A 12,706-nucleotide genomic window follows, 5' to 3' on the forward strand; every position below is an offset into this window, starting at 1 on the left:
ACTTTAAAATCACGAAATATGTGAAAAAGTATCGATTTTAATGAAATTCATTTTCTAAGTGAATTTCTACGTATTTGATTGTTAATTGTGGGTTTCATACATTTGAAATTTAAAGCAGTAAAGATGAAATCTTAAATCCATTAATTTTATCATATTTTAGTCAAAATTGGAATATTTCAATTATAATTTAAAACATTTAGACAATCAATTAAAAATGGCATAAATAATTTCTCGGTAGAATGAGTTTTACACGTTGTTATCTTGAACGAGGAGTGTATAACAGTCTATCTCAGAATTTCATGAACACCCCGAAAAGGGGGCAGTAGAGGAACAATTGCCCTCCCTTTAATCTAGGCTACCCTTACTTTTTCCTGGTTAATTATGTGGCCTTTTAGTTTCCAATTTTTATCCCTATTAATCCATAGTTCTAAAACCTTAAATTTCAAATTTGATCCTCCCATTTGTAAACGCAGATAAAAATTTTGTTTTTAACGGTCTAGACCAATTCTTGTTAAAAATGGGCATTTATAGAATGGAGTCAAATAATAGTTATTTTGATGCTATATTATTAAAATAGGTCTAGCGCAAGGCGTACTACATGCCAATCATTTTAGAATGACTGCAAATTTGAAAGCTTGTTGATTTGGTCATGTATAACAACTTTTTCCAACAATCTATAAAGAAAAGGCTCTAAAATTTTCAGCCATTCTGAAATGACTACGTCGGATTCTAGTTCTACGCCTTCAAATCAAAATTAGTTTTCACTAAAGTGTCAGTCAAATTGTACGCCAAGTTCTAGACCTAAAGTAAAGACAATCATTAATTAATAATAATTAATACGCCCTTGAACACAGTTTAAATAATAATAGTTTGATTTTTGTCACACGTGTCGGTATGGTATTACATAATTCTTACTATCAATATTACAATAATGATTAAGTCAATAATTAAAATAAAAAAATTCTAAATATACATCTCAAAAATAAACATTTACATCCATTTAGAAACAATAAAATAATTCATAAATATACACAGATAAAAATAGTCGAGTATTGCAAAAAAAAACTTTTGAAACCAGCATCATATTTTATTGAACAGTTATTGCTAAAACTGTGTTCGTTCTCAGTCAAAGCCAAATTTCATGAAAAATTAACAATTTAACTTTCAATACAAACTATCCTACCGCAATATAGCTTTTGGAATAGCTATTTTCTATTTTTGTGGAAATAATAACAATATAAAAGCCAAAATTAATAAGGTATAGGCAACTGGTTTTATATTTGTGTATTGGCATTTAGAAGTTTAAGGGTATATCGGTAAATTTTTCAGTAAACAAAAAACTAATAGAAACTATCTAAGTTAAGATCTAAGCCAGCGGTTGCATAGGCCTAGAATTTAGAGATCAGACATAAAATCGTAAAAATTTACGTAAAATGTGAGCCAAAGAAGGCTCAAAAGTTGATCTCAAATTTACAAACGATAATTACCAAAGCCCTATCACGGGACTCCATTTAATGATTATGACGACACTCTGTACAATTTACACATCATATTTTACAGTAAATATTTTGCATGTTAAAATTTTTTAGGTATCTATCTTAACTCTGATAACCTCGAGGTCGAGTTTATCAATTAACAAGTTATAATTATGCATTTGAAGAATTGCATATAAAAAACTATTTTTCAAAACAGTTGCCTACTCTGCCTAATGATTAATCCTTTTCTGTTCAAATGTTGTCTTAAAAATGCCATTTCGTCTTGAATTTTCTCAATTTGTAAAGCTTTTTGAAAGCTTTCGAAATTTGGATTTTGAAAATAAAAAGTGGAATTTACAAAAATTTAAAAACCCCGACCAATTTTTAGAGTACGGAACTCTAAACTCGCACTTGAAGCGTATCTAAAATCGTATATCTCCATTAAATTTCCTTTTTCATTAGCCTTCTTCAATCTGAACCGATTTTGAGAATCATCGCCTATTTTTTAGTTGTTCCGGATACAGAACCATAACTCGCACTTGAAACATAGCCAAGAACACTTCCCATTGAATTACCTCTTAAAAGAAACAAAATAATCCAAATCAGTTCATCCGTTTAGCCGCCACGATACCACAGACAGACACACAGACAGGCAGACAAACATAGCGTTCAAACTTATAACACCCCTATTTTTGGTTCGGGGGTTAAAAATACCTTTTATCCAAGCTTTTATTGAAGTAATTCAAACATTTTACGTTGCCTAGGAGTCAAAAAAAAAAAACAAATATTCATTATTAACACTTTTAAAAAAATATGACAATTTTTTTCTGATAAAATGAGCTAATTTTGAAATTTTTTTTTTCAATTCTTCCAATACACGTAAGTTTGCCTTACCCCCTTATTTTTAATTTGTTTATCATTTAGTATTACTAAATGCTTCAGCTATCTCTATTTCTTTCGATTATTTAGGCATTTAGGCATCATAATTTGTATACTTCACGATCCCTATCCACATTAACTGCAAAGCAAGTAAGAGAAATGCAGGCTTTATTATTTAACAACAAAACTAAAGAGTTAACATTTAAAGAGGATCAGCCGCTTCCTAAAATAGAACTAGGTAATGAAGTACTAATCAAAGTTGCATATGCTGGAGTTTGTGGTACCGATTTACATATTACTGAGGTAAAAGTTAATCTCTTTTAATCTTACATTTTCAATATACAATCATGATCCAACTCTCCAGTGAAACGTGCATAAAGTTAGCATGAATCAAAATCTACCTTAAATTCGGATTTGGTCAAAACTGTACATATCCAATTTTTTAAAGATAAATATCGTCCTAGTATAGAATCCGATATTCCACAAAAAAATTGGGCACAAAAACAGTTCAAAAAATGATATTTTTATAGTTAAAAACCATTATTTACTGATATGTGATTGCCTTCGGTTCTTAAATGGTGGCCAACTTTTTAGTGTTCCGATCAAGGAGCGAGTAAATCGTTCTGGCTCCATCTTCTATATACTATTAAAATGTCCACGAAGTACGAATTAAGGCTAATTTTGATTTACCACATTAGTATTCCAAAAGCTTTTTATTTACCAGAATGTATCAATTTGAAATCAATTTATTCAGGGTCAATTTATGGTTCAAGAACATTTTCCGGTAATTCTAGGCCATGAATTTTCTGGCGAAGTTGTTGAAATTGGAAAAGATGTAAAAACCTTAAAAATTGGAGATAAGGTCGTTGTCGATCCAAATAGGTATTGAGTAGATGTTAAACTTATCAAACAATTAAAAATTTATTTTTTCATTAATTTTTCATTGTATATAGAGGCTGTGGAGTATGCAAGCATTGTCAAAGCGGTCATCCAAATTATTGCGCACCTGGATATGAAGCGAATACAATAGGGATTTATAAACATGGCGGTTGGGCGAATTATTGCGTTGCACCTGTTGAACAAGTCATAAAAGCCCCTCCCGGTATTGAATTAGAACAGGGTAATTAATTTTTAATAAAAAAACAATAGGTTTTTGCACATAATAAGTTCAAAAAATTATTTTTAAGCTGCACTAGCTGAGCCGTTATCATGTATTTCGCATGCATACGATTTAATTCAACCCCTTGGTGATCGAATTTTGATACAAGGAGGAGGTATTATTGGTATTTTATGGATGTGTGTTTTGCATAGTAAAGGTTTCCGAAACGTTACCGTCACCGAAGCATGTGAAAGTCGACTCAGAATTGCTGAACATTTGAGTACGTTTAGAAACTGCACCGCTGTATTTTTTGCAGGGAACTGTTCATGCGAAATAATTATTTTTAGATCTTGGATTCAGAGTAATACATGCTGACAGATTAAAATGTGAAGTAGAAGGGGGTTGTGAATTTTTTGATGCCGTAATCGATTGCAGTGGTAATGTCTCAGCCATTGAATTAGGCCTCACAATAGTCCAAAGAGGTGGGAAATTTTGTATGTTTGGTGTATCGCCTCCTGGTGCGACAGTCAGGTATGATCTTTAAATACAAAAAAACATAAACTCTAAAGTCTCGTAGAAAATTCATCTTAATTCTTTTCAAAATGGGTTTTTCAATAATAGGTTATTTCCTCAAAAATTTATTTGCGGAAAAATGTACTTATTTTTCTGGGAATTTTTTCTGTTGTTCTGTAGTTTTTCTGTAGTTTTGACCGATGCCGTGAATATTTCTTCGTAACTCTTATTACACCCGAATCAAATCGATATAAATTAGAAACACAACATTTTGAAGCTGTCTAGAGATATTCAAACATTATTATATTTCGGAAAAAGCTCAAGAAAAGAAGACCTTTATTAAGGGAAGCTACCAAAATAAAGAGCATATTTACCCGTTACGATCAGTTCAGGATTACCAAAGATCAGATCTTTCCTGGGGAAATTGCAACACAGCAATTTTATTCTAAAAATGCAAAATAGCATTTAAAATTTGATGATTTCTAGGACTCAATTGATTTTTAATTTGGTTTTTTTTTACAGTTTGAAACCTTACATTATATTTCAAAGAGAAATAAGAGTTTATGGTATAAGAGTCAATCCATATTCGGTACCGAAGGCAGTGGATATTATAGAATCCTTAGGAAAAAAGTAAGATTTAAAGTTCATTTCAAAAATAAAGACACCTTTATTTTTCAGAATTCCAGAGTAATGTTTTTTTTCCTAGATATCTTACGTTGGAACACCTTGGAGTTCGAGTTTATAAATTATCAAATTATAATTGTGCATTTCAAGAATTGAAGAAAAAAACTATTTCAAAAGTAATGTTCAAATTAATATAAATTAAAATGTGTAATTAATATCAAATAAACGCATATTTTCCACATTTAAATTAAAAATTGTTTTTGTTTTTCTTACATTTTCCAGCAACACATGTGTTTAACGACATTTCACACGACCTTATGCCTCTTGGTTCTTCACATTTAAGGAAAAATCAGAAATTTACAAAAGTTATTTCTTGAAGAGCAGTTCCTTTTATTCTCTATTCGCTCCTACATCCTCGATTTAGTTCATTTTACCCTCACAGGGTAAATTACCCTCACAAGGCAAAATAAACCCGTGTTATAAAAACAAAACAGCAAAAGAACTGAAGAAGAAGCAAACGATTAAAACAGCAAAAAGATTAGAATAATAGTGGCTTAAATTAATAACTAGAAAACCCAAAAATTTGAAAATCCAGAAAACAGTAAGTAGGCTAGCAATTTAGTTAGAAAATTCTATGGCAAATAAAACAAACGAATATTTTTTTTTTCATAATTTTCATAACAGACATTCAAAATTGCGTTTTATCAAATTTCAACGAAATTTATAAACATGTTTTAGCGAAGAGCCTATTTTCTATTTGGAAAGTCACGTCTTTTCCGTAAGTATAATTTGTGATATGCTTTTGACTTGAAAAGGAATTTATTTTTGAGAAAACTGTAAATTTTCAAAAAAAAAAAGTAACACCCCAAAAAACCTCATCCAGAAACCTTTTCAATAGAACACAAACTTTAGCTCTAACTATACGGAAGGTAATTAAGCAATAGGTACCATTGTATGACCTGTTATTTAAGTTTGGCATCGTATTCCCCACAGCATTTAATATGGAAGCTTTACTATATGACAGCAATTCCAAAACTTCGGCCGTCAAGCAAGTGCCCATTCCAACAATCGAAGAGCCAGATGATGTTTTAATAAAGGTTGTATATTCTGGAGTTTGTGGGACCGATTTACGTATAACTGCAGTAAGTCTAAGCTTGTTAAATTAATTAGAAAATGTCTCGTTCAAATCGTTTTGAAACACCTTGCAAATTTTAAATTAATTAATCATGCCAATAAAAAACCTAATAACTAATTGATAAATATTGATTTACAACTCGGGTAATTTACATTTTATTGGCCATAAAATCAATAATCGAACCTGAAAATCAATTTCGAATACCCAAAGACGTACAAAATCCTTGTCAAAAATTTGAGGCAGTATAGTGAGCAAATTCGAGCATAAAACCGATTAGCTAATGGTTATTAATCTTATTGTGGATGAGAATTTAAGAAATTCTATACACATTGAACTGCAGATGCTAAAAATTTTGTACATAGGGTCTGACGAATTTAATAATTACATATTATGTTAAAATTTTTATCTTGACAGTAAATATCTCCTAAGGCCATATATTTGAATATTTTTCAAAAATTGAAGTTCATTCACTCATAAATTTTTTTATTAAACCTTGAACAAAAAAAAGTTTTAACAGTTAATCAATCTTAATCATAATAAATAAATTAAAAAAATGAAACCGACTTAATAAATAAAAATTTTTTTTATGAATTATTTCTAACAATTTTCTCCAATTATTAATATTATATTTGTAAGATAGCCGTATTTTTCTTCGATTAAATACAATAATGGTATATTTTTAAGTGACATTTTCTCCGAAACATAACGATTTTCAAAAAAATTATAATAATTGTAAAGTATTGGACGAATGGAATTGAAAAACCAAATACATCTTTTGTTAGATAGGTTCCGTTTCTTCTGGGAAAATCTTTTTATAACTAGCTAATCGCACAACTTGCTTTTGGCCACACACTAATTCTAGTGCTCGCTATAGTAGTCATATAAGGATATTTGAAGACCGCTTACTCTATAATTGTTTGTTGTCCGGTAACGTCTAATTCATCTTTTGGGAAATCCAATTTTCGTAGAAACTTTTCTATTGATTGAATTTACGAGAGGTGAAAACAATATTTATATGCGATGCATATACTAAAATACTTGTTTATATAAGGAAATATATGTCTAAACACGAAAAAGAGAATCTGCTTTTTTTAGTCGGTTAAAAAATATCAATCTTCAAAAGCAAGTTTATTAAAATATAGAGAATAGGGGAGAGCCGTCAATACAAGATTCTTCATCAAAGTAAAAATAAAACTTTTATATTTTAGGGAGAATTTCCTGTACAAAAGAAATTTCCGATAATTCTTGGGCATGAATTTATGGGTGTTGTGGCTGCCATTGGAAGAGACGTGACTACCTTTAAAGTTGGTGACAGAGCAGCTGTTGATCCAAATAAGTAAATTAATTTTTCTTTTCATTTTATTGTCCAAGAGCAAATTGAATTCTAAATCATTCAATTGCAATCTAGCTTGATTACAATAACTTCTATTTATTCTTCAATAACATACCCATCTCTTGTTTTCGAAATTCTTTTTTGCAGAGGATGTGGGGTTTGTAGATTTTGCCATGAAGCAAATATAAACTATTGCATGGTTGGCTATGAGAAATATAAATTGGGTGTATTCAAGCATGGTGGCCACGCTGAATATTGTCTTTGCAAGGAAGATCAATGCTACAAAATACCAGATTCAGTTACAACAGACCAAGGTAATGAGTGTTGGTTTTTTTTTCTTTTATTAAGAGCTTGAGACGCACAAATATTTGAATAAAATGGTCTAGACATACAATCATTAATTTCTAAACATCTGGTTGTCTTATCTTTTCTTTTTAGCTGGATTAGTTGAGCCATTGTCTTGCGTTGTACATGCAATGGATTTTGTTGGTCAAATTGGTCATAGAATTTTGATTATGGGAGCAGGTTGGATTGGTTTGATGTGGCTGATTACTTTGCATTTGAAGGGCCATAGAAATGTTACCGCTATTGAACGAAATGAAAGGCGTCGTGATTTAGTTGAAAGATTAGGTAAATTTTTCTGAATTACAAAAAAATTATATTCTTTCTTGAATTTCCGAACAATCGTTCTTTGATGGTTCAAAATATCGCAGCTTCAAATTTGTCAATAAAATACAACTCGGATAGAGTTCGAGGGGTAAATTTGAAGCGAAATATTTTCAACCATAGAAAAGTTTCCTAATTTCCAAGTATTTTGATTTTTTTCTTTCTAAGTAAATTATTGTCAAAAGCTACACAGGCAATTTGAAGTTTGACACAAATATCCACTTTTTTAAACTAGACAAATAATAGAATTTTTCAATAATAATATGCAATATTGAACAGATCTTGGTTACAAAGTTCTACCCCCGGAAAAATTAGAAAATGACATGAAATGTAATTACACACCTTTTGATTTTATCGTTGATTGTAGTGGAAATGGTCCTATAATTGAACTTGGTATAACATGGTTAAATAATGGCGGAAAATTTTGTATTTTTGGAATTGCGAAACCCGAAACCGTTATTCAGTATGTTGAAAATTGTTTTCATAATGATTAATACTGTAACTCATATAATAACACCATCGAATTTTTTATTTTCAGAATATCACCATTTGAAATTTTTTTAAAAGAAATAACAATATATGGAATTAAAACAAATCCACATACTTATGAAAAATCGATGCATCTTCTAAAAGCATTGGGATCACGGTAAAATTTTAAGCTAGTAGTGAATTTCATACAACATTAGCCCAATAAATACTCGTAAAATTCAAAAACAGTTCAAAGTATAAAAAAAGGTTTCAGACGAAAGGTTTAGAAAATTTTATCCTCTACAACTTTTTACATACATATGTAAACACGATTGAAGGAAAAGAAAACGAGATATGCCCAAAAAACTGATTTTTGCTATCTTTGACCTTGAATATCTAAGAACGCTGATACGTGATCATATGCGACTTTTGAAACCACATTTATACAATCAAAATAAATTAGTATTCAGCTTATTTCCTTAAATTCCTAAATGAAAACCTTAGATGATTGAACTAATGAAAAATCTTAAAAAATAATTGGCTAGAAAAAAAATATCAAATAAATTCCAAAGAAAACAAATATTGGAAGAAAAATGTGTAGCCAAGGATGAACTTATACAATTTCTTGACTTCCCATCACTTCCACAATTGGCAGAATATACGTTTATAGTCTGGGAAATACTCGAGTGTATTTTTATGAGCAATATAAATAATAATTTATCCATATTTAAGGTACCTCGATTATGAGAAGCTTGGAGTTGCATGTTATAAATTAACAGACTATGAAAAAGCATTTGAAGAATTAAGATCCGGTAACATTGCTAAAATTCTGTTTAAATTTACTTGAAATTTGATTTAAAACTCAATTGAAATCATCAATTAATCACGTATATCGAAAATCGATCACATTGGGATCTAAACAAGCAGCTAATTACATCAAATTAATTGACAATACCTATATTGACATTAACATAAAATGTACTTTATCAAATCGATTGTATAATCTTCGATCGATCTTTTTAAATAAATAATAGCTTGTTTTAATAATTTTTATTCATTTTTTCCTTTAATTTTTTTATCAGCGATGCATTCGTCAAAAAAGATTACATTCATCACGAAAAATAAATATTTAATTTAAAAATCAGTTGAGAAAATATTTGTTCCGTACTTCTGTAGCTTCTTTAAAATCAATTATTACCAAAACAAACACAGCCTCATAGATGTCTTATAAAAATTACAATCGGTAATCTAGGTACATTAGGGCATGATTCATGGTACATTATCTTAAAATATCTATGGTGATGTTTAAATGCATTGCCGTAAGACTCATAAATGTACATTTTGATTCTAGGTATAAAAACCTTCCCCTATACTAAAGTAAGGAGGTACAACTTTTCCAAAATAAAATGAGTTACATTTCTTACCCATTTACCCATAATCAAATCAGGATTCCATTCCATTATTGACCTCTCAGCCCTCAGTCTCAAATAAAAGCGAACAAGATTAAATCATTTTATCTTTTTCTATTTCTGTGATGTAAAAATATTGATTATTTTCGTTCATTGAATAAAAGTGATGAATAAGAGTTCGTTAACTCACGAACCCTAATTTTTACCAGACAATTTACACATGCTACGCATGTGTACCCCAACAATAAAAAGTATTTATTCTCTCAAAACATTATTAGGTATATCTTTTAAAAAGTAGTTTACAGGCATCGTAAAGTTAGTGAAGTGGTGGACCTTTATTAATAAAATCTAATTTTACATGAGTTATTAAACATTTTAGTTTTATAATATACAAGGTTAGAAGCTTTTTTCTTTAAATGTTATCATATTTCGAATCATTTCCGGTAATGATTGTTCCGTATAAAAGTATACAATAAACCTAAGGAAAACAGTGAAAAACTGTTATTTAATTAACTCTACGAAACGGGAAATTTATACAGTGTGGCTAATTAAGTCGGCACCATATTATGTAACACTTTTTTATTACCAGAATTTTTTTTGAAATCCTCTAATTTTGGGTCATTTTTATCAGCTGTGATGCCAGTTTTTCACTAGTTATCCCTTATGTGCCGAATTCCGGAACCTGGATTCCACATTCTGGAAACCTATAAGAGCTAGGTTAATTTTGATCACAAATTTGAAAAGTATGACCCAAATTTAGTAGGATTACATACTTGGTTTATCAAAATTGGATAAAATTTGGATGTGATAGAGCAAAATTAAATTTTTTTGATTCTGATGACGTCACGAAGTTAATAAATTCGATTTTCTTGATAACACAGACAAATTTGATCTGATCTTATTGGAATTTTTTTTTTGAAACCCACTAATTTTGGGCCATTCTTTTCAGCTATGATGCCAGTTTTTCGCTAGTTATCACTTATGTGCTTAATTCCGGAACCTGGATTCCACATTCTGGAAACCTATAAGAGCTAGGTTAATTTTGATCACAAATTTGAAAAGTATGACCCAAATTTAGTAGGATTACATACTTGGTTTATCAAAATTGGATAAAATTTGGATGTGATAGAGCAAAATTAAATTTTTTTTGTTTCTGATGACGTCACGAAGTTAATAAATTCGATTTTTTTGATTACACAGGCAAATTTGATCTGATCTTATTGGAATGTTTTTTGAAACCCACTAATTTTGGGTCATTCTTTTCAGCTGTGATGTCAGTTTTTCGCTAGGTATCACTTATGTGCTTAATTCCGTAACCAGGATTCCACTTTCTGGAAACAATAAACAAGTTTTCCATATGGTGCCCACTTAATTGGACACACTGTATATAGAGAACGTGACGTAATCAAATATGCAGTTTTATTACATCAATTGTGACGCATTGGAGTATACAGAGCGTTCGGAAAGATTGCAAATATTTATCATAATAAAATAATTAAATCTCAACACTTCAAAAAATATTGAATTTACAATGAACAGATTTGAATAGGCATTCCTTTTATAATGAGTAATTTTTTGTCCAAAAAAATAACTTTTGCCGGTTTTTCGTAAAGTTTAAAAATAACTTTGCTATTTTTGCCCTCTTATTGGCTGAATTATTATTTCATTCAATTACTTTTATATATTTTTAAAAACGAAAAATAAGTTGGATGGCTTAGGTCGTGTTTATTGGCAATCTCTCAAAATTATTTGCGAAATAGATACATTTTCTTTGACTAAAAATTCAGTAAAAACTATTATTGCTGTGATTGTATTTTTTTTTTTTATACAATACACGAATAATTAAAATATTTTAAAATAAATTATCAATTTTGCAAGTAAATTCAATAGTTGCTTATACAGAGTGTTTCAGGAAGTTAGCAAAATTTAATGATAGAATTGAAATTTTAAAAAAAACAGTGTTTCGCAAATGTTTAAGTAAAACAGTCCTAAATGTAAGTGCCAGCAATCAAGCAAAAAACGGTCAATTGTTAGTCATAGTCGTGTTAAGAGGGCTCCATATAAAATTAGAAAATTTTGATTACAAGTCATTGTGTTTTGGGAGTTCAACTCGATTTCTTCCTACACCAGGCGGTGAAATTAAGCAACACATTTTATAAGCATTTTGTTTTTACAAATATTTTTCGTTTTAATATAAACTGTAAACCAAGTTTTTGTGTATACTGTTTTAGATTTTTTAGAGTAGAGTTAGAATTCGAATAGTGATGAAAATGATTCCAAACTTCTAACTCGGGGGTTTTTGGGGTCACTGAACACGAATATCGCAAATTGGTCTCCGTCAGAATTGATCTCCGAGGTACCTGGTGCCTAGGGTGAACGGTATCCCTGTCGTCTCTTGGAGTTTTCGGGAAATTCGTTATATATTCAGTTCAAACTCGTTACTTAGGTGCTTTTGGGGTTGCTAAGCACGAATATCGAGACAAAATCGGCACCAGATACCGTGTGCTCGAGGTATCCAGAGTACTTGGAGTTCTCTAGGCACCAGGTACTTCGGAGATCAATTTTTTTGCTTAATTCGTGCGACCCCAAAAACCACCGAGTAACAAGTTTGGAATCCGAAAACCGCATTCAAATCCGTCTTACTCTTCAAATTTTTCGAACTTTAACTCTTTTTAGTATTTCGTTTCCGCTAGTATCTATTGAAAACTGGCAAATGGTCTACGAAACAAAAAAGTTTACAAATCACGCTTTAGCAATTCAAATATGGCAACACCTCTTCTGAAACACTCTGTAATGTATCGTATTGCCAAAAATTGATGACTGCAATAATTAAAAAATATCTTCTTTCACCTTTTATTACGAATCATGTAGACATAAAATGGAATTTTATATATTTAATAAATACACAACCTTTATGAAGTTTTAATTAGTAGAAAACAATTAGAGTAATTAACTGACACTGAGTGGGAGGATTTAAAAAAAAAAAACTGTTGATAAGAAATACGTATTGTTGAAACAGCAGATAAAACAGAAGAATAAATAATTTTATAATTTTTTTTTTGTACGTACAAGTTTATTAAAATATTGATAAATATTAAAAACAAT

The 12,706-nt window shown here is 30.0% G+C and overlaps 2 protein-coding genes across 2 annotated transcripts; both read left to right on the forward strand.

Annotated features, from left to right (window-relative positions):
* The first annotated feature begins 2,308 nt into the window (after positions 1 to 2,308).
* On the forward strand, positions 2,309 to 4,967 carry LOC123300533 (D-altritol 5-dehydrogenase-like). Its single transcript, XM_044883118.1, has 9 exons — positions 2,309 to 2,354; positions 2,453 to 2,657; positions 3,109 to 3,236; positions 3,308 to 3,474; positions 3,542 to 3,733; positions 3,801 to 3,984; positions 4,489 to 4,596; positions 4,673 to 4,728; positions 4,873 to 4,967. The coding sequence occupies exons 2-9, from the start codon at positions 2,514 to 2,516 to the stop codon at positions 4,965 to 4,967; spliced, it is 1,074 nt and encodes a 357-aa protein (XP_044739053.1). The 5' UTR covers positions 2,309 to 2,354; positions 2,453 to 2,513.
* A 262-nt stretch (positions 4,968 to 5,229) lies between these two features.
* On the forward strand, positions 5,230 to 9,136 carry LOC123300766 (D-altritol 5-dehydrogenase-like). The gene is made up of 8 exons (XM_044883413.1): positions 5,230 to 5,368; positions 5,584 to 5,732; positions 6,934 to 7,061; positions 7,206 to 7,372; positions 7,497 to 7,688; positions 8,004 to 8,187; positions 8,263 to 8,370; positions 8,925 to 9,136. Exons 2-8 carry the CDS (start codon positions 5,592 to 5,594, stop codon positions 9,037 to 9,039), a joined length of 1,035 nt encoding a protein of 344 aa, XP_044739348.1. The 5' UTR covers positions 5,230 to 5,368; positions 5,584 to 5,591; the 3' UTR covers positions 9,040 to 9,136.
* Positions 9,137 to 12,706: the final 3,570 nt, after the last annotated feature.

Source organism: Chrysoperla carnea, chromosome 5, assembly GCF_905475395.1.
Source record: "Chrysoperla carnea chromosome 5, inChrCarn1.1, whole genome shotgun sequence".
Lineage (NCBI taxonomy): Eukaryota > Metazoa > Arthropoda > Insecta > Neuroptera > Chrysopidae > Chrysoperla > Chrysoperla carnea.

Bases quoted from the DNA above. Each gene is read 5' to 3' on its own strand.
- LOC123300766 (XM_044883413.1), top strand. From the start codon at position 5,592: ATGGAAGCTTTACTATATGACAGCAATTCCAAAACTTCGGCCGTCAAG. The intron at 7,373-7,496 runs GTAATGAGTGTT...TTTTCTTTTTAG, and splicing joins TTCAGTTACAACAGACCAAG to CTGGATTAGTTGAGCCATTG. The intron at 8,371-8,924 runs GTAAAATTTTAA...TCCATATTTAAG, and splicing joins CTAAAAGCATTGGGATCACG to GTACCTCGATTATGAGAAGC.
- LOC123300533 (XM_044883118.1), top strand. From the start codon at position 2,514: ATGCAGGCTTTATTATTTAACAACAAAACTAAAGAGTTAACATTTAAA. The intron at 3,237-3,307 runs GTATTGAGTAGA...CATTGTATATAG, and splicing joins GTCGTTGTCGATCCAAATAG to AGGCTGTGGAGTATGCAAGC. The intron at 3,475-3,541 runs GTAATTAATTTT...ATTATTTTTAAG, and splicing joins CGGTATTGAATTAGAACAGG to CTGCACTAGCTGAGCCGTTA.